Source organism: Prionailurus viverrinus, chromosome B3, assembly GCF_022837055.1.
Source record: "Prionailurus viverrinus isolate Anna chromosome B3, UM_Priviv_1.0, whole genome shotgun sequence".
NCBI lineage: Eukaryota > Metazoa > Chordata > Mammalia > Carnivora > Felidae > Prionailurus > Prionailurus viverrinus.
The window spans coordinates 114,536,245-114,558,101 of record NC_062566.1 but is presented as its reverse complement, the minus strand read 5'-3'; the positions used below and the strand labels follow the sequence as shown (position 1 = coordinate 114,558,101).

Here is a 21,857-nt window from a genome sequence, read left to right as displayed (position 1 = left end):
AACTAGATCAGCATCAAACCACTTTGCACACCCAGAGAATTAATCTGAGGATTAACACAGCAATCTGCATAACTTAAGCCACAGAACTCGGCAGGTATTCAGGATGGAGAGGTGAACTGGGGAGAGAGAATCTGTGGAGGGTAGGGAGTGGTATTTGTGGAGAGAGGACAGAGAAGTGGGGGAGGGGGGAGAGTACAGGAAAAGCACTCCTCTTGAAAGTAGCTGGAGAGAAAGAGAAAGAGTGAAAGCACCCACAAGTACCTAAACAAGAAAAGAAGAGGGAAGAGGGTTTCAATGTCATTAGGATTCTATAAATAGGGCAGAGTAGCATCAGAAATTCTGCAGCCCAATACCTGGAGGTGCTCTGGTGGGAAGGGCAAATCCCCAGAGGCAGGCAGCGAGGTCTGAGCAGTCCATGGGCCACACAGGGAGAAGTAGTTCCCCTGCTACCCTGCTAGGAGGGCATTTGGTAGAGGCCATGCAGTCTGCCCACAGGCAAATGTCCCAGCAGACCCCGGAGGACATGACTGCTGGTATTGGAACAAAAATGCCAGAATGTGGTAAAACCTGGTGTGGGTTGTGTGTTGTGATTTACCATAATCCCTGAAACACTGCCACTATGCCATCAGATGAACTTAGACTGGGGCAAGCCAGCATCCAGCCACAACCTCTCATCCTCTACAGCAGCATGATCACAAGGAATGTCCCCAGGGGCAAGCAGGCATCCGGCCATTGCTCAGCAAGACCCTTCCTCAGAGGGTTGGAGCAGGTCTAAGCAGCAGGGCCCTCAGAAGTGAGGGGTTTGGAAACACAGCCCCATCTGAGATAAAATTCAGGAGGGAGGTGCCATCTAAGCTGACGGCTTGGACACAGACAATGTAGAAATAGGGAGTGGATGGAAACCAGGAACAAAGAAGTTGTGCTTGATTGCCAGTAGGGTAGAGCAGAGTTCTGATAGTAGAGTCTGAGAAGCTGGATGCCATTTTCACCTCTGACACATGCACACAAACACGTGCACGTGGGCCACACTGATCCGCTCCAGTAAGCTAAGCAGCGCCACCTAGCGGAGAACAGAGTCATTACACCACGACCTGTCCAACTGCACCAACCAAGCCCTAGAGAACCACCATAAGTCTCCACCTGATTAGCGTAGGGACTATAAAGTGCTTCATAGTTTGACTTCTAGGGGAAACCAGATGTAATTTCATTCAGAATTCATTCTGTTCACTGGTCCATCTATTTGGGGTTTTTTTTATTTGTTTTGTGTTTTTTCTTTTCTTTTCTTATTCTTGGATACAGAAAGAGAAAAAAAATATTTTTATTCTCCATTGTTATATAATTAAAAAAAATTTTTTACATTTTTTGGAAATTTATTTTTTTATTCTATTTTACCTTCTCCAATTCATTTCATTTTATTTTATTGTATACCTTTTTTAAATTTTTAAATTATTTCTTACTTTTTTCTTTTTCTTTTTCTTTTCTTTTCTTTCCTTTTTTCTCTATGAAATTAAGCTTCTTTCAAGGATCTAGGATCAGCATGTCAAACATACCTAGGATCTAGCTTCCTTTATTTGATTTTTTGGTATTGTTTCTAATCTTTTTAATCTTAATTTTGTATTTTATTAATTCTTTTTCTTCCTCCAAAATGACAAAATTAATTAATTAACCCCAAAAGAAAGAATAGGAAGAAATGACAGTCAGGGACTTATCAACACAGATATAAGCAAGATGTCTGAACTAGAATTAGGAGTCATGATAATAAGAATACCAGCTGGGGTTGAAAAAAAGCATAGAATCCCTTTCTGCAGAGATGAAAGAAGCAAAATCTAGTCAGAATGAAATTAAAAATTCTATAACAGAGATGCAATCTCAAATTGTTGCCATGGCTGCAAGGATGGATGAAGCAGAGCAGCGAATCAGTGACATAGAAGACAAAATTATGGAGACTAATGAAGCAGAAAGAAGAGAGAAACTAAGGCAAAAGAGCACGATATAAGATTTAGAGAACTCAATGACTCACTAAAAAGAAATAGCATCCAAATCATAGGAATCCCAGAAGATGAAGAGAGAGAAAAAGGGGTAGAAGGTTTATGTGAGCAAATCATAGCAGAAAACTTTCCTAACCTGGGGATAGACACAGACATTAAAATCCAAGAAAAACAGAGAACTCCCATTAGATTCAACAAAAAGGCATATCATCAACAAGGCATATCATAGCCAAATTCACAAAATACACAGATAAGGAAAGAATTATGAAAGCAGCAAGGGGAAAAAAAAGTCCTTAACCTATAAGGGAAGACAGATCAGGTTCACAGCAGACCTATCCACAGAAATTTGGCAGGCCAGAAAGGAGTGGCAGGATATATACAATATGCTGAATCAGAAAAATATGCAGACAAGAGTTCTTTATCCAGACAGGCTGTCATTCAAAATAGGAGAAATATGGGGCGCCTGGGTGGCGCAGTCAGTTAAGCGTCCGACTTCAGCCAGGTCACGATCTCGCGGTCCGTGAGTTCGAGCCCCGCGTCAGGCTCTGGGCTGATGGCTCAGAGCCTGGAGTCTGTTTCTGATTCTGTGTCTCCCTCTCTCTCTGCCCCTCCCCCGTTCATGCTCTGTCTCTCTCTGTCCCAAAAAAAATAAATAAACGTTGGAAAAAAAAAAAAGAGAGAATGGAATTCACTTTAAAAAAAAAATAGGAGAAATAAAGAGTTTCACAGACAAACAAAAACTAAAGGAGTTTATGACCACTAAACTGGCCCTACAAGGAATTTTAAGGAGGACTCTCTGAGAGGAGAAAAGACAAAACAAAACAAAAAAGACCAAAAGCAACAAAGACTAGAAAGGACCAGAGACCACCACCAAAAACTCCAATTCTATAGGCAATGCAATGGCAATAAATTAATATCTTTCAGTACTCACTCTAAATGTCAATGGTCTAAATGCTCCAATCAAAAGATATAGTGTAACAGAATGGATAAGAAAACAAGATCTGTCTATATGCTGTTTACAAGAGACCCATTTTAGACCTAAAGACACTTTCAGATTGAAAGTAAGGGGATTGAGGGGTACCTGGGTGGCTCAGTCAGATAAGCGTCCGACTTTGGCTCAGGTCATGATCTCATAATTTGTGAGTTCAAGCCCCACTTCAGGCTCTGTGCTGACAGCTCAGAGTCTGGAGCCTGCTTAGGATTCTGTGTCTCATTCTCTCTCTGCCCCTCCCCCACTTGTGCTCTGTCTTTCTCTGTCTCTCAAAAAAAATGTAAAAAAAATTTTTTTTAAATAAAATAAATAAGATATTTTAGGGGCTCTTGGGTGGCTCAGTTGGTTAAGCATCCAACTCTTGATTTCAGCTAAGGTCATGATCTCACAGATAGTGAGATCAAGTACCAAGTCGGGCTCTGCACTGACAGCTCAGAGCCTGCTTGGGATTCTCTCTCTCCCTCTCTCTCACTGCCCCTCCCCTGCTTATGCTGTCTCTCTCAAAATAAATAAGTAAAATTTTTTTAAAAAGATATTTTGGGGCACCTGGGTGGCTCAGTTGGTTAAGCATCCGACTTTGGCTCAGATCATGATCTCATAGCTCATGGGTTCAAGCCCCTGGTCAGGCTTTGTGCTAACAGCTCAGAGCCTGGAGGCTGATTCAGATTCAGTCTAGGTATCTCTCTGCCACTCCCCCACTTGCGCACTGCATCTGTCTCTCAAATATAAATAAACATTTTAAAAGTTTTAAAATAAATAAACTTTTACAAAAGTATATTTTGGGGCACCTAGGTGGCTCAGTCAGTTAAGCTTCCGACTTCATCTCATGTCATGATCTCCCAGTTTGCAGGTTCAAGCTCCATGTTGGGCTCTGTGCTGACAGCTCAGAGCCTGGAGCCTGCTTTGGAGTCTGTGTCTTCCACTCCCTCTACCCACCCCCCCCCCCCAACTCATGCTCAGTCTCTCTCTCTCTGTCTCTCTCTCTCAAAAATGAATAATCATTTTTAAAAAGTTTTTTTAAAATGGTTATTTTTAAAAAGTATTCTCTTTAAGATTCCAATACATCAAAGATACCTACTATCATTCCTACTGTTTAACATGGTATAAGAGATCTTTGTCAATGTTATAATAAAATACAAATTAGAATGATTAAAAGGAGGAAATAAAACTCACTATTGGCAGATCATCTACATTAAGAACAGAATAAATTGACAAATATTAGAACAAATGGAGTTCAGTAAGTGAAGAACACTATTGAGAAAGTTAAGAGAAAAGTTGTGAGAAGATATTTTCAATATAAAACCAACAAAAGACTAATATCTAGAATGTAGGAGAAACTCCTAAAATTCAGAAACAAAAAGGAAAATTAGAAAAATTTTACAAAAAATATAAACAGAATTCACAGAAACTGAAATCCAAATGACTAACAATATCATGAGGTATTCAAACTCACTGAAAATCAGAGAAATGCAGAATAAAACAATGCGATACTAAAATACATCCTCAGCTTGGCAAAAGTTAGAAATTTGGTGAGAAAGTAGAACTCTCATGCATTGCTAAAGGAAGTAAAAACTAACAGAGCCAAGGGTGCCTGGCTGGATCAGTCCACAAAGCATGCAGCTGTCAATCTCAGGGTGTGAGTTCAAGACCCACATTGGGGGTAGAGCTTACTTAAAAAACAAACCAAACTAGCAGAGCCATTACGGAAAGTAATCCGACAATGCCTAAGGAAATTAAATATGCACAGGCCCTCTGACTCTGAAATCCCACTCCTGGGTACATTTCCCAGAGAGATCCTTACATGGGCCCATGAAAAAAACACACAGAAGAATACTTTCAAGTTGGAAGCAATCTAGTAGTCTACAAATTGGTTTATAAGGTCACTAATTCCTCTATAGATTGCAGGAGTCAAAAACAGAAATGCCTAAAGGACCAGTGGATAATGGATAAATGGGTAAAAGTGGCCATATAAAGATGTTAACCTTTAGTTCTAGAAAACAATTGGCAGGTGGGACTTGATTTACCCTAATATCACATTTCTTCAAATATTAAAACTCCATTATTGAAAATAACACCCACGGGGTGCTTGGGTGGCTGATTCGGTTAAGTGTCCGACTCTTGATTTCAGTTCAGGTCATGATCTCATGGTTAGTGAGATCGAGCCCTGTGCCAGGCTCTGTGCTGATAGCGCAGAGCCTGCTTAGGATTCTCTCTCCCTCTCTCTCTGCCCCTCCCCTGCTCACTCACTCTCTCAAATAAACATTTTTTTAAAAACCACCCTTATTTGGGGGCACCTGGGTGGCTCAGTCAGTTAAACATCCGACTTCAGTCCAGGTCACGATCTCATGGTTCATGAGTTCGAGCCCCATGTGGGGCTCTGTGTTGACAGCTCAAAGCCTGGAGCCTCTTTGGATTCTGTGTCTTGGTCTCTCTCTGTTCCTTCCCTGCCTGTGCTCTCTCTGTCTCTCAAAAATAAATAACCATTAAAAAGTTTTAAAGAAAAAACACCCTTATTTTATGTATCAGTAAGAGAGAAAAGATGTTGCCAGGGCTCCTGGGTGGCTCAGTCGGGTGAGTGACAGGCTCTTGATTTCGGCTCAGGTCATGATCCCAGAGTAGTGGGATCAAGCCCCAGGTTGGGCTCCATGCTCAGCTCAGCTTAGCTTAATATTTTCTCTCTTTCCCTCTGCCCCTCTCCTCTACTCTCTTTCTATAAATAAATAAATTAAATTAATAAATAAATAAAAGATGTTGCCAATTATATGACACCACCATATTTTAGTAATACAAATATGGGTGTAAAAACGTATCCAATGGGGAAATATGATATTTCTGATTTTTCAGAGAGGCCATAAATCTGGGTTTTGATGTGAAATATGATCATTTAAAGACATTGGAAGCTAGTGTTTTTTAATTAAAAAACCATGTGGGCCTGATTTCTGGAGGGCTCTAGAACCACCAGTTTCCAGTCTCAGCTAGCTTCCTGATTCTCTATTTGAAGATTTTCAATAATTCTCATGGTACATGCTTTCAGAATTATTTAGAGCTGATTATTTCTTCACCTGAACATAAACCTAGGTTCCACGGGTGCCTGAGTGGCTCAGTCCGTTAAGTGTCAGACTTCCGCTCAGATCATGATCTTGTGGCTTGTGAGTTCGAGTCCCACATCGGACTCTGCACTGGTGGTGTGGAGCCTGATTGGGATTCTCTCTCTTTCTCTCTCTCAAAATAAATAAACTTAAAACAAAACAAAAACCTAGGTTCCAGAACTTTTTACTCTCTTTGGCAGTGGTTTTCAGCTACATGTCTGTGGAATAAAGTAAGGAAAGCACAGAGAAAACTACTTTTAAAAGAGCAGTATTTAATCTTGTGGTTGAGGGCGGGCATGAATTCGTTATCATTTCAATTTCCTGGGCTCAATTTCTCCCCACTTAAACAGCACTGGAGGGGCGCCTGGGTGGCACAGTCGGTTGAGCGTCCGACTTCAGCCAGGTCACCATCTCGCGGTCCGTGAGTTCGAACCCCGCGTCAGGCTCTGGGCTGATGGCTCAGAGCCTGGAGCCTGTTTCCGATTCTGTGTCTCCCTCTCTCTCTGCCCCTCCCCCGTTCATGCTCTGTCTCTCTCTGTCCCAAAAAAAATAAATAAATGTTGAAAAAAAAATTAAAAAAAAAATTAACAGCACTGGAATCACAAAAAGAAGACAACTAATTAAGGATGCCTGGGTGGCTCAGTCTAAGCATGAACTTCACCTCAGATCACTCAGGTCATGATCTCACAGTTCGGGAGTCACAGTTCGGGAGTTCAAGCCCTGCCTTGCAAGGGCTCTGTGCTGACAGCGCAGAGCCTGGAGCCTGCTTGGAGTGCTGTGTCTCCTTCTCTCTCTGCCCCTCCCCTGCCCCTTGTTAACACTCGGTGTCTCTCTCTCTCTCTCTCTCTCTCTCTCTCTCTCTCTCTCAAAAATAAATAAACATTGAAAATAAAAAAGAAGACAACTAATTATACTTATTCTTCATAAACATCTCCATCTGGCAGGACAATCACATACATTGCTAAACAGCTCTGACTGGGTCTGTAACCAACCAACAACATTCCTTTTCAAACTACTAGCTGGATCTACCAAATCTGTAAGCAAAACAGTGCATACTTTAAGTAGGAGTTGAGGAACATCAGTAGGTAAAATCACTACTTCGGAAAGAGCTTTGATTGGATAGACCACTGATAGATTTCAAATCCAAGGTAGCGGTATTTCGCTAAATGTGACGGGACACCCTTCAATTTTAGAATCACTTGAGGTGCATTGCTGAAGTGGACATTCCCGAACCCCATCATATTAAAAATTCATAACGTGCATTGCAACAAGCTCAATCTTGGGCCGCCTATACTTATGCATACTTAAATTTGAGAAACGCTATCCTAATATATTCTATCAGAGTGGGCTTTCCAATGCTACCTAATAACTGCACTTACAGTCATTCAGAGGGCAACTTGGGCACATCACAGGTTAGGAATACTGCTGCACTCGGTGTTACACACATTCCTCCCATAACTAGCTCCCCGCGCCCCGTCTCGCCAGAGAGAAAATTACTTCTATGTACAGAAAAATCCTTATTCACACACTCTGCCTTCCATCACCTTTCCCACTCTCGTCCGCTCTTTTTCGAGCATTTCCTGTCCTTTGCCCTCCTTTTCTCTGTCAGAGTCCGACCATATTAACCCAACCTGCAATCCGCCCCAGGCCGCCCTCACCCCAGACCACCCGGTGGCAGGGCTTCTCTTTCGCCTCAGGCCTCTGATTCCTGAGCTAGCTAGCGTCGGTTACCTGCTTCCTTCCGCTGATCGAGGACCCCCCCACCCTTAACACGCCACAGTCACCCTTTTCCACTTCCAATCCCTTCTCCTCTTTGGCTACGAGGCCTAGAGGGTACTCACCATTCCGGCCGTTGCTACTGTCACTGCTCTGGTTGCTAGGGCCCGCCGAGGTCAGTGCGCGTGCGCACTTCTCGGAACCCTCCGCGGATCCCAACCCTGGCAGCGGTACTTTCTCCCCGCCCCCCTGGTGGCGTGAGCGGGGCATTGTGGGATGGCGCGGCGGCCGCTTCGGTCCTCCCGCAAGGCTGCAGCTCGCCTCCCGGTCGCTATGGTGGGGCTGCTGGTGGCACGCGGGACGTGAGAGCTTAACGGCGCAGCGTGGTCCAGAGATGCTTTCTGCCGAAAGCAATTTCAGCTAATCTGAAGTGATGTACCTGCCTAAGTTTAAAACTTTAAAACCTTGCTATAAAATTCCCTTCCCCTGCAGATTGCCCTCGCATCCTTCTTTTTATCACCTTCTGTAATTCACCTTGGCATCCGATTGAGACTATATTCAGCAGAATTTCCTCGGTTACCTTCCCCCAGCCCCTCCAGAGGAGAATGAAAGCATAAAATGCTGGTTTTATAAAACCGAAGTGTCTTTGTCCCCTCCCCTCCTCTTATTAAATTAGACAAAAATGATAAAAATACTGAGTTGCTAAGGGCATGGAGAAATGGGGACGCGTATATAATGACACAGCCTTTCTGGAGAGCTGTTGGCAATAGTATAAAAAGCTTTGAAAACGTGTGCACCTCTGTGACCCAGTAGTTCGACTTCTAGGACTTCATCCTGAAGGAATAATCAGACAAGTGCAGAGATTTATGTTCAAGGTTTTAATAGCAGAAAGATAAACAACCCAAATGTAAACAAAAACGAATTGGTATTACTGAACATCCGAATGATGAAATAATATTCTTCCATTAAAAATGCTGCTGAAATGCATCTGCTCACATGCAGGCAGCCATGATGTTTGAATTTAAAATGCAAGTTATCAAACAAAACAGCTGGTATAATCTTCTTAAAAATTGTATACTGAACACACATTTATACATACCTATATCTTAAAGAATATTATGAGGGTCTATTGTTTGCTGCAGATTGAATTGTGTCCCCCCCACCCCCGCAATTCATGGGTTGAAGCTCTAACCCAATGCGACTGTTTGTGGAAATAGGGACTTTAAGGAGGTAATTTCAGTTAAATGAGGCCATCAGAGTGGGGCCCTAATGCAATATAACTAGTGTCGCTATAAGAGGAATAGATACACCAGGAGTGGTGGTCACAGAAGAAAGGCCATCTGAGGACACAGTAAGAAGATGGTCACCTGGAAGCCAACAAAAGAAGCCTCACCAAAAACTAACACTGTAGGCACCTTGATCTTGGAATTCCAGCCTCCAGTACTGTGAGGAAATAAATTTCTGTTGTTTAAGCCACCCAGTCTGTGGTATTTTGTTATGGCAGCCTTAGCAGACTAAAGTGTTCATTTTGCTTATTTTCTGGTCATTCTATAATGTGGCTATTTTAAATTTTGAAATAACAAATTTCATTTTGAAAAAGGTAATTTAACCATAGTTATTTAAAAATAGGAAAAAGTAAAATGTGTATTAAAGAAAATTAAAATGAATATTTATAACATATGCAGCCTTTTTTCTTGTAGTGTTGTTTTGTTTTTGTTTGTTTGTTTGTTTGAGATCTCCACACCTCTACATGTCTCCAAACTAGAATTTTTCTTGGCTGCCAAAATCTTTGCCAGTTTTGTTGATGGGGTTGAAAGGGGAATCTAATCCTCAAACAGATCTCATAACAGAGTATGCCTCTTACTCAAAACTGTGGATTACATCATAAGGCATTGCATTAATTGTGAAATATCATTAGCAAATTAATTTTATCTTCATACTTGCTCAGAATGTTACTTTTACTTCCTCCTTGTCATTGGAGGAGTAAACTTTGACCATGAATATGTTTTATTTACCTCTATATAAACTATTTACCAATATATAAGCAAAAATTTACTGGTCTCTGAAAATTAATTTATAATATCATGCTACATTTCCCATCAAGTACATTTTGAGTTTCAGATTCTCAAAGGTTAAAAACATTCACACAGGGGTGCCTGGGTGGCTCAGTCGGTTGAGCGTCCGACTTCAGCTCAGGTCACGATCTAGCGGTCGGTCCGTGAGTTCGAGCCCCGCGTCGGGCTCTGGGCTGATGGCTCAGAGCCTGGAGCCTGCTTCCGATTCTGTGTCTCCCTCTCTCTCTGCCCCTCCCCCGTTCATGCTCTGTCTCTCTCTGTCTCAAAATAAATAAATGTTAAAAAAAAATTAAAAATAAAATAAAAATTTAAAAAAACATTCACACAGGAAAAGAATGAAGAATTATATACTTTGGATCCTTTCTTTGTTCTCTTAAATGCTGCAAAATGGCAAAATAGATCCCAAAAACTGTTCACCAGAAACTATGGCTTTGGATCTACTTCTTGCTGCAGGCCTAGGAGAAAGATAAGAGAAAGATTAAAAATATTATTGAAACAGTTTCCCCAAATTCAGAAATCACCAGACCCATTGAAAAGGAACGGTAAAATAGTGTGAAACGATAGCAATCCAAATGTTAAGGAAACTTTAATGTTCTAAACAAGAATGTGGGTTGAATAAAAGAAAAATCATCATGTTTAACAGCTGATTAGAGATTGAGCAAAATAGCTAAAAGTTGTATACCCTAAAATAAAATTAAAAAAAAAAAACTTAAAGCCTGAGAGAGTCATTAATTATTTAGGTTATTTATATAGTCAAAAAGTTTATCAGCTCAAATTAGAATGAGCAATGTAGCAATTTTCAATAGTCCATTTCCCAGATTATTATTCTCATTATACTTACTTGGTAAAAAGCCAATTTCTCCCCTATGTTTTTGGTCTGTTTTTTAAAAAACATCATTTAGGGATGTCTAGCTGGCTCAGTAGGAAAAGCATGCAACTTTTGATCTCAGGGTCGTGAGTTTGAGGCCATGTTGGGTGGTAGAGATTAGTTAAATAAATCAAACTTAGAAAGCAATCTTTTAGGGGCACCTGGGTGGCGCAGTCGGTTAAGCGTCCGACTTCAGCCGGGTCAGGATCTCGCCGTCCGTGAGTTCGAGCCCCGCGTCAGGCTCTGGGCTGATGGCTCAGAGCCTGGAGCCTGTTTCCGATTCTGTGTCTCCCTCTCTCTCTGCCCCTCCCCCGTTCATGCTCTGTCTCTCTCTGTCCCAAAAATAAATAAACGTTGAAAAAAAAATTTTTTTTGAGAAAACAATCTTTTAAAAATCTTACATGAATAACCCCAAAATCTGGAAGTAATACATATAAACACACACACACATATATAAAGTATGACATATGCTTTCTTGTTGATGTTAATAATTTGACACTTGTATTAATTTTTTTTTTTTTTTTTTTTTTAAATAGGGGCACTTGGGTGGCTCGGTCGGTTAAGCATCCAACTCTTGATTTTTGCTCAGGTCATGATCTCACAGTTGAGACTGAGTCCCACATCAGGTTCCACGCTGACTACATACAGCCTGTTTGGGATTCTCTCCCTCTGCCCCTCCCCCATTAGCACTCTTTCTCTCTCTCAAAATAAATAAACAAACATTTAAAAAACAATTGGTTGAGCATCAGACTTTGGCTCAGGTCATGATCTCTCACTTCATGGGTTCCAGCCCCACATTGATCGGGCTCTCTGCTGTTAGCGCAGAGCTCACTTTGGATCGTCTGTCCTCCTCTCTCTGTTCCTCCCCCACTTGCACTTTCTGTCTCTCTCACAATAAATAAATAAACTTAAAAAACATTTTTTTAGATAGCGTTACTACTGCAAATTAGGGTGACAATACCTCATCCTCTGCCAAGAAGAGCCCAAAATATAGTTCTGACTGCAAGATCTACTGATCAACCAAAATCAAACGCTAATAATTAATACCATAATCTTTCTCTCCAATTATGTAGAAGAAAAAAAATTAACTAAGTTATGAGAAGGCCAGAATTTTAATATCTTCTAATTCCACACATATTTTTAAAGTTTAAGATCAAAGCTCAGAACTTGCATTAAAATTATTTTAATAAATTAAGGCTTAACCACAAATTGTAATTACATTTTTGGTGAAGGTGGCGGAAAGTAGAAGGGATGAACTCTGTTTCCCTCAGATAATTACATTGTCTACTTGTGTCAATTATCAACTTGGGAGGAGAACTGGAATGTGCCTATTTTTAAATATATTTTGGAAACAAAGTGTTAAGAAAAGTTTTTTAAAGTACAAACAGACATAAGGGAATTATAAAGAACTAGTGTGTCAGGGCACCTTTGTGGCTCAGTCGGCTGAGGTCTGACTTCAGCTCAGGTCATGATCTCCTGTTTTCGTGAGTTCGAGCCCCACATTGGGCTCACTGCTGTCAGCCTGTCAGTGCAGAACCTGCTTCAGATCCCCTGTCCCCCTCTCTCTGCCCCTCCCCTGCTTGCACTCTCCCAAAAAATAAATAAATGTTAAAAAAAAAAAAAGATTCAGTGTTTCTTAGTAATTGCTTGGCAGTTTTAAAGCAAGTAAGTATTTTTGGATTTCTAACTTTCTTTCCCCCCCCCCCTTTTTTTTTTAAGTTTTTTATTTTGAGAGAGAGAGAGAGAGAGCACACAAGTGTGAGCAGGGAAGGAGCAGAGAGAGAGGGAGAAAGAGAGAGAATCTCAAGCAGGCTCAGCGCCGTCAGCATGGAGCACAATTCCAGGCTCAAACTCACAAACCATGGGATCATGACCTGATCCAAAATCAAGCATCAGACACTTAACTGGCTGAGCCACCCAGGTGCCTCCCTAAGTTTCTTTAAAGATCCTTGAACAGGTGACAATTAGAAAAAAAAAAAAAAAATCAAGACCTGACTAACAACAGAAAGGATTCTGACTTCAGTCTACCACAAATCAGCCTCTGGATCATCGTGTTAGAATTCAGTCCAGCATCTTATTCTCTTATGAGAAAGTTGTCATAACCCAGTCGTTGCTCACCATAAAACCTGGGGCCTATATCCATGTATTCACCCCTGTTTAAAACAGTTTTATAACCTCTGGGACAGATAATAGCAAACTAATTATCATATGCCAGTTTTTTTAAAAAAAACTTTGGAAGTAGGGGTGACAGGGAGGGTAAGTGAGAAGGCTGGGTAAATGGCAGATTAAAAACTGGTTTTCACTTAGCAATTACCTTGAGTTGAAGCTCAAACCAACCAACCATGGAGAAACATGGATAGTCACCAAAGTTACAGGCTCTGATGAACTTGAAGCAAGTATTTTTACTTCTTTTAAAAGCTTGCAGATGCCCATGAGAGATCTAGATTTCAGTCATTTGTCAAAAATATTCAATCAATCCCTTAAATGGTTCTGCACATATTCTAAACCTAGTTTGTTAGACTTTACCCTAGATGCAAGTGCAAAAATTCCAAGATCTTCTTCCAAGACTCAATCTGAGCGACAGCATGAGCTTTTAGCTGCCCACCTCCCAAAACAGGCACTCCCAACACGGGATCAAGGTATACAGAGAAAAAAGGGCTGTAAGGGGGATCTATTCTGTGGCCGGCGTTAGGATAACTTAAGAGAGTAAAATTTGTCTTCCCATGCTCTGTGAGATGCTTCACAGCTATGTCAGCGTAAACAGAACTCTTCCAATGCCTGTCATCCTCTCCGACTATAAAAAGGAAATGGGCACTGGCTTTTTCAAGGGGGATACGACTTTCCTGGTAGGCTGGATCCAAGGGGTCCTCCAGCGCTTCTTTAACATCATAAGCCCCTGAATCCATGGCAGAGATTTTGTCTAGGTTAAAAGGCAGTCCTGGCAGGATTGATCTACCACATGTAAGGGCAGTAGCTGTGTTAGAGACACAGCCGTTGATGCTCACAACTGCAGCTATATTTGGGAGAAAGCTAGCCATGGAAAATGCCAACTCTGCCCCTTTGCCAGAACCAATCACTCCAATGTTTGGACCTTTAACCTAGACGTTGAAGAAAAAGAAGACAAACAAGGAGGGAAGGAGGGAGGGAGGGAGAGAGAGAAAGATAGAAAGTATGATTGTTAATGAAGTCGCAAAGCACTCAATAAAGAAAAAGCATATAGGTATTCATCAGATAGCTTATGTATTTATTTATCCATTCACGAATTCATTCAACAGGTATTTGTTATAGATATTTTCCAACCCAGTAGTACCACCTTCTTTTCACTCTCTCCTGGCCCTAAGGAGTTCATTTTAAACGCATTTCTCTCTACAATCCCACTCACCTTTGGGTGACTTTGCACAAATTTAGCTGCCTCTTCAAAGTAATCTAAATTTAAGTCTTTCATGATTGGAGGTAGATCTTCATAGCCAAAAAATGGCAAAGCCAGAGTAGCAAAACCTCGACAAGCCAGGAGACTAGCTCGAGATTCATTTAATCCTCCATCACCAAACATATCAATCAAACCAGGAAAAGGACCATCTCCTATAAACCAGGAAAGAAGATTAATCTGGGATTAGACATCAGGACATTTAATGGACCATGATACCCAGTTAACATTTTCTAAATCAAATCCTACTTGTACAATTTATATTTTTTCTTTAAAAATGTTTTTATTTTTTAACTTCAAAAACATTTTAATTTTTTTTCTGTTTTGAAACATTCACCTAGGGGTGCCTGGGTGGCTCAGTCAGTTGGGTGTCTGACTCCTGGTTTCGGCTTAGGTTATGATCTCAGTTTGTGGTTCAAGCCCCATGTTGCGTTCTGTGCTGGCAGTGTGGAACCTGCTTGAGATTCTCTCTGCCTCTTCTGAGCTCTCTCTTCTCTCTCTCTCTCAAAATAAATAAATAAACTTTAAAAAAGAAGTAAAACATTCACCTATTTGCCTTGAAAAGAAAACATCTGTTTTGGCTGAAATAGTTTTATTCTTGTGGTTGACATAGATACTTGTTTTGGCTATTTTGAATAAATGTAAAAATGTTTTTATATTTTTCCCTGTGAGATATCACTGGAAAATGGTGAAAAAAATATGAAAATTTGCAAAAAAAGACACGGAAAATGTTTTGGTTTGAACTGTAAGTCCTGATTAATCTAAACAAATAATTCTGGCAGTCTTTGAGTTATGAAACTATAATACCTCATTAAAAAGAAATCCGACCAACTAATCTTTGGCAAAGCAGGAAAGAATATCCAATGGAATAAAGACAGTCTCTTCAGCAAGTGGTGCTGGGAAAACTGGACAGCGACATGCAGAAGAACGAACCTGGACCACTTTCTGACACCATACACAAAAATAAACTCAAAATGGATGAAAGACCTAAAGGTAAGACAGGACGCCATCAAAATCCTCGAGGTGAAAGCAAAAACCTCTTTGATCTTGGCTGCAGCAACTTCTTACTAACACGACTCCAGATGCAAGGGAAACAAAAGCAAAAATGAACTATCGGGACCTCATCAAAATAAAAAGCTTCTGCACAGCAATCAGCAAAACTAAAAGGCAACTGACAGAAGGGAGAAGATATTTGCAAACGACATATCAGATAAAGGGTTATTATTCAAAATCTATAAAGAACTTATCAAACTCAACACCCAAAAAACAAATAATCCAGTGAAGAAATGGGCAAAAGACATGAATAGACACTTCTCCAAAGAAGACATCCAGATGGCCAACTGATACATGAAAAAATGCTCATCACTCATCATCAGGGAAATACAAATCAAAACCACAATGAGATACCACCTTATACCTGTCAGAATAACTAACATTAGCAACTCAGGCAACAATAGGTGTTGGTGAGGATGCAGAGAAAGAGGATCTCTTTTGCACTGCTGGTGGGAATGCAAACTGGTGCAGCCACTCTGGAAAACAGGATGGAGGTTCCTCAAAAAACTAAAAATAGAACTACCCTATGACCCAGCAATTGCACTACTAGGTATTTATCCAAGGGATACAGTTATACTGTTTCAAAAGGACACATGCACCCTCATGTTTATAGCAGCAATATCAACAATAGCCAAAGTATGGGAAAAGTCCAAATGTCCATCGATGGATGAATGGATAAAGAAGATGTAGTATATGTATACAATGGAATATTAGTCGGCAATCAAAAAGAATGAAATCTTGTCATTTGCAACTATGTAGATGGAACTGGAGGGTATTAGGCTAAGTGAGATTGGTCAGTCAGAGAAAGACAAATGTCATATAACTTCCCTCATATGAGGACTTTAGGACACAGAATGGATGAACATAAGGGAAGGGAAGCAAAAATAATATAAAAACAGGGAGAAGGACAAAACAGAAGAGACTCTTAAATATAGAGAACAAACAGAGGGTTGCTAGAGAGGTTGTGGGAGGGGGGATGGGCTAAATGGGTAAGGGGCATTAAGGAATCTACTCCGGAAATCATTGTTGCACTACATGCTAACTAATTTGGATGTAAATTAAAATAATTAAATTAATTTAAAAAAAAAAAAAAGGAAATCCACGGGGCACCTGAGTGACTCGGTTGAGCAACAGACTTCGGCTCAGGTCATGATCTCACGGTTCATGAGGTTGAGCCCTGTATCTGGCTCTCCACTGTCAGCACTGAGCCTGCTTCAGATCCTCTGTCCCTCTCTCTCTCTGCTCCTCCCCTGCTCAAGCTGTCTCAAAAGAATAAATAAATAAACATTAAAAAAAAAAAAAGGCAACTTGGGGCACCTGGGTGGCTCAGTCGTTTAAGCGTCTGACTCTTGATATTGGCTCAGGTCATGATTTTACAGTTCATGAGATCATGCCCTCTGTGCCAACAGGTTGAGATTCTCTCTCTCCCTCTCAAAATAAATAAATAAACTTTTAAAAAATCCAACTTTAAAGGGCCGTTTGAGTTCTCAATGAGCTTCAGATACAGAGTTACCTAAATCCCTAACAAAGCCTATGCTATTTTAAAGGTCTAATGATGGTGTAATATAAAATGAACAATATGTGTAGTATAGGGGCCAAGGGCAGGCTGCCCCTAGATGGACCAATTTAGTATAAAGATTATTTTGAGTTTGAAGGGGATCAGGGGAGTTCCACTTAGAATATGCTACTTGGGCATGTGGATTATTTTGAGCTGAAGGCAACTGAGATCCTGTGAGCTCAGAGGAATGATTTTGCTCCTCCCTTAACTACATGGAAAAATCTCAATTGGGGGTCTTTCCCAGAATGAGGGTTATTGCCAGAGATAAATTTTATCTGAGTGGCCACTGTATGCCAGGGCAAAAATCAACTTTCCAAACACCTGTTCATCTTATTGCCCTATGAAATGCATCCCTTCCCTTCAAAGGCTTAGACCCCTAACCTTTTCTCCTTAGTTCAGGATGACATATATACTTCATTTTGCCTGTCTTTGGAATTTCCACGTCTGTATGGATTTCCCATACATACAGAATTAAATTTGATGTTCTCCTGTTAATCTGTCTCCTGTCAATTTGATTCTTAATCCAGCTAGAAGCTAGAAGGACCTTGAAGGGGACAGTAAATTCTCGCTCCCTGGCAGTGGAAAGGGAGTAAAATGTCAAACTATTTTCCTTCTAATGTTGATCTGTTATTTCTCTTTCAACATTCCTATTGTAGCTTATGTTATTCATTCAACGTTCCAAGAGAAGAATTTCTCAGCCAGTTGACTCCTAGTATTTCTCAGATACATTCTTTTGTGTTATTCCAACTAAAAGCGCTAGATAAATTTATAAGAACAAAATAAGAGGCAAGAACATTAGAATATAAACTAAACAAGAAATCTAAAATTCCAGTGCCAGAAGCTGTTCCTAAATTTTCAAATCTAGAAATAAGTTAAGGGATATCTGGCCACCAAAGTGAAAGCTAGAGTATACATATTAAGATAGTGATTTTTAGATGGTGGTTTTCTTAACATTTGGATATCTCAGCATATCTTGATCTGCTCTTTTTAAAATTAGATAAATTTCATGCATTTCTGGATTCAATATTACTTCCAAAATCCCTAAAGCAAGCCATGAAAAAGACAACATACAGTTCCTCAAATTATTCCAGCAATAGATTTTTCCAACCACAGCCTTCAAGATACTAACCTGATTATCACATTAAAATAACTGAGAATTTGTTTATTTTGTTTCAATTGAGAAATTTGATCCTCAGGATGTAAATTTGCTAGGACCTTATAGGATCTTAAAAAACCCCTCCACACCCTCAACTATGAAAATGGTTTTTTTTAATGTTTATTTATTCATTTTGAGAGAGAGAGAGAGAGAGAGAGAGAGAGAGAGTGTGTATGCACAGGGGAGGGGCAGAGAGAGGAGAGAATCCTAAGCAGGCTCTTCACTGAGAGGCTGAGAGCCAGATGTGGGGCTCCAACTGGCCAACTGTGAGATCATGACCTGAGAGGAAATCAAGAATCAGATTTTGACCTGAGAGGAAATCAAGAACCAGACGCTTAACTGAACTGAGCCACGCAGGTGTTCCTGAAAATGTTTTAAATCTCTCATTTGAAAGACTCTTAGTTGTTCCTAAGAACCCTGAGATTTGAGAGCAGAAGATAAGCCAGACTGGGCTTTAAAAAAAACAAAAACAAAAACAAAACAAAACAAAACACCAACCTATTTCACTCATTCTCTCCTCAGCCCATGTTACTGTGGAGGTCTGAGTTTGGAGCTCAAAGAATTTGACTGCACCCTGATTTTAGCACCATCTAGCTGTGTGATTTGGTTAAAACACTTTAGGCCTCGGCTTACTCATTTATAAAATAAATTGTTCTTTGATCTATGAAATGAGCAACAGAAGTGTCCTCATCATGATGAAGGTCTCTAAGGAATTAGAGTATGTCAGAAAATACAACAACAAAGTCATCGGTATCCTAACGTGAAACCAGAATTTAAAGAGTGAACAATATATGTCATAGGGCTTCAGTTATGTTGGGTTTGAGCAGATACCAGTGACAGATAGATTTGTATCCACTACTCTCGCCATTTTTACAAGAAATGATAACTAAAAAAGTTAACACAAAGCTCTGCCTACTAGACAGGTAAACAAATACTTATGGGAGAAACTTTACAACAATGTTGTGCTTACTAGAATATGCTTAGTCACAAGTAATAGCAGCTGCAGCACTGGGAGTCTGAAGGGTGGGCAGCCTGCAGAAAAGAGGTTCCCGAGCAAATTGCATTTAAATCCCAGTCACCATTTAGCGAAGTGACTGTCCCACCTGGTGTCTAGGCGACAAAATAATTGAGGCGCTCGCTCTGTTTTTCAGATGATAAGTTAGCTAGCAAAGCAAGCCGGCTTTCATAAATCATTTTTCCTAAATCCATGCAAAGCCCTCTGCGGAAAAGACCTCACGCACCTGGGGGCAGCAAGAAGACGCCCCGCAGGCGGCCGGCTTGCAGGCGAGCGCGGCTCAGCTCCGGGCTGGAAAACCAGCGCTGCACCTGGGCAGAGGCCAGCGCCGGGCCCAGCGGTACCGCCTGCTGCTGCGGCGCGTGGTGGACGGTCACCTCCACTTTGAGGGGGGTTTTCATCACGCCTCTCGGCATCTGGCTGAAGCAGGGATCCTCCGAGCCGACCGGCGTGAGGCTCCACAGGAGCCCCATGGGCTCCACGCCCGTGAAGTCGCCGCCCAGAGCCCGGTCCCTGGCCAGGTCCAACCCCCCGCGGCCGTCCGCCTCGTAGTGGGCCACCGATCGGAAGAGGCGGCCTCGGTAGCTGACGGCCGACGCCCGAAGGGTCACCCGCTCTCTGGGACCTAAGCCCTCCACTTTAATATCCAGGAGCTCGTCGGCCAGCCCAGTCTTGGGGGTGACGGTCAAGGTCGCAGACTTCTGGGCGAGAAGGGCAGATGTGGACATTGACCTCCGGAGCAGGAGTGGGGTTCCGGGGGTCCGGAGCACGGCATGGACAGTCCTCCACATGGCTCCGGATCTTCGCGGCTTTGACTCAGGCCAAACACACGCGGCCGGGTTCGTGTGGTAGGAAGTCAGCTCTCTCCGCGGGGCCACGCAGGGCAGGCCGGGGCCTGTCCGAATGGGGCGGGGCCGGGCGGCTGAAGCAGGGCAAGAGGGGCGGGGCCGGGGGCGGGGCCCACTGGGGCCAGAGGTGGCTGAGCGGACCAGAGAACCCGAGCTGGTTCTTCCCGCGCTACTCAGCAAAAGGCTGCAAGAAGGGGCAACTTAGGAGGGCCCGGGTTCGGTCACGGTATTGGGGTCCTTTTAGTAAGACCGCCTAAAAGAGGCAGGAGCTCATCCCCAGCCTACGCTGGACTTGGCGAGAAGGAAAAGTTAAAGGTCTTTTGACAGAAAATCCTCGTCGTTCTTTCTTTAAAATCCCTCTCTGGCCACCTGGGGTCACAATTCCCTAAACCTTGCTGAAGGAGGCTCCGTGTAATAGACTCCTTTCCTTCCCTGAAATTATTTTTGCGGGGATTAAGAAAGACTGCCAAAATTAAAGTTTAAACGTTTTAGATGAGGCAGTACAGATTTATACACTATGGAAATGATCCCTATTGTCTTGTGGCCTGGCACAAGTAATAAAAACGTATGTTTTTATGTGCAGAAAAACTTACATCATGACTTTTTTTTCCCCAATAAAAAGGTGCTTAATTCACAAAATCATATTTTTCCATTAATACAAATATATGTATGTACATGCAAATAATATGGTTCTGTAAGGGTATACTTTTTTTTTTAATTTAATTTGGAGAGAGAGTGGTGGTGAGGCAGAGAGAGAGAGAGGGAGAGAGAGAATCCCAACCAGGCTCTGCACTCTTCGTGCAGAGCCTGACGGAGGTGCTTGAACTCATGAACTGTGAGATCTTGATATGAGCAGAAATCAAAAGTGTCAGAGGCTTAACGGACTGAGCCACCCAGGTGCCCCTGGAAATGTATGCTTCAAGTTAATAACTGTAATTAGCCCTAAGAAAAGCCTGGAATTGGGTAATGAGTTAAGAGGGTTGAATTTTATCTGTATTACTCGAATCTTTTACGATGAAAAATGTATTGATATAATTTAAAATGTTTTCCACTGTAGAATTCTATCTTAATTAAAACACGTATAAAATGAGGTGAATTAATCCAGGTGAAAACATTCCATTAAACTGCTGTGTCAAGGAATATATATATTATATATATTAATATTTTATATAATTATATTATACATTGTATATTATATATTTATATAATATATTAATGTTTGTATTAAAATAACATATATAATATATAATATACAATATAATGTGTATTATATTGTATATCTTGTGGTTATATATATTATATATATATAATATAATATATGGGCTCAGGGCACAGTTGGTGAATTTGAGCTCCACGTCATGCTTTGTGCTGACAGTTCAGAACCTAGAGCCTGCTTTGGATTCTGTGTCTCCATCTCCCTCTCTACCCCTTCCCCACTCACACTGTCTCTCTCTGTCTCAAAAATAAATAAGCGTTTAAAAAAATTTTTTTTAAAGATCATAACTGTCATGTGTCCTATTATGGCTTCAAAGATATTTGCCACTGAAACTAAATGGCCACTGGACCAAGAATTTCTGCTTTAGAGCCATACAATAACCGTGTGTTCTTTGAAAAGTACTTGTTAAAGTCCCTCTATCTTTGAAGATCTCCAGCTTTAGAAAAACAACCCAAGTGGGGCACCTGGCTGCCTCAGTCTACAGAGCATGCAACTTTTGATCTTGGGCCTGTGAGTTCAAGGCTCACATTGGGCATAGAGATTACTTTTTTTTTTTTTAATATTTTAATTATTTTTGAAGGAGAGAGAGCATGAGCAGGGGAAGAGCAGAGAGAGAGGGAGACACAGAATTCAAAGCAGGCTCCAGGCTCTGAGCTGTCAGCACAGAGCCCAATGCGGGGCTCAAACTCACAAACTGTGAGACAATGACCTGAGCCGAAGTTGGACACTTAACCAACTGAGCCACCCAGGCGCCCCTGGGCATAGAGATTACTTAATAATAATAATAATAATATATATATATATACATATATATATATAAAGAGATTACTTAATTATATATATATATATAAAGAAAA

The 21,857-nt window shown here is 41.2% G+C and overlaps 2 protein-coding genes across 4 annotated transcripts in view; both read right to left on the bottom strand.

Annotated features, from left to right (window-relative positions):
• The window catches only part of DNAL1 (dynein axonemal light chain 1), a 47,072-nt gene extending 39,078 nt beyond the window's left edge, over positions 1–7,994 (bottom strand). Inside the window, exon 1 of the mRNA XM_047864199.1 lies at positions 7,910–7,994. Within this exon, the coding sequence (XP_047720155.1) occupies positions 7,910–7,912 (3 nt within the window). The 5' untranslated portion in view covers positions 7,913–7,994. The remainder of the gene's footprint in view (positions 1–7,909) is intronic.
• Positions 7,995–10,110: 2,116 nt separating this feature from the next.
• LOC125168810 (acyl-coenzyme A thioesterase 1-like) lies at positions 10,111–20,563 on the bottom strand. 3 transcript variants are annotated; one of them, XM_047864194.1, is made up of 3 exons: positions 19,163–20,563; positions 14,110–14,309; positions 10,111–10,314 (listed from the first exon to the last, which is right to left on the bottom strand). In XM_047864194.1, the coding sequence occupies exons 1-3, from the start codon at positions 19,725–19,727 to the stop codon at positions 10,297–10,299; spliced, it is 783 nt and encodes a 260-aa protein (XP_047720150.1). In that variant the 5' UTR covers positions 19,728–20,563; the 3' UTR covers positions 10,111–10,296. The 3 variants fall into 3 exon arrangements, with proteins under 3 accessions (XP_047720150.1, XP_047720151.1, XP_047720149.1); XM_047864193.1 differs by lacking the exon at positions 10,111–10,314 and adding an exon at positions 13,244–13,825; XM_047864195.1 differs by lacking the exon at positions 14,110–14,309.
• Positions 20,564–21,857: the final 1,294 nt, after the last annotated feature.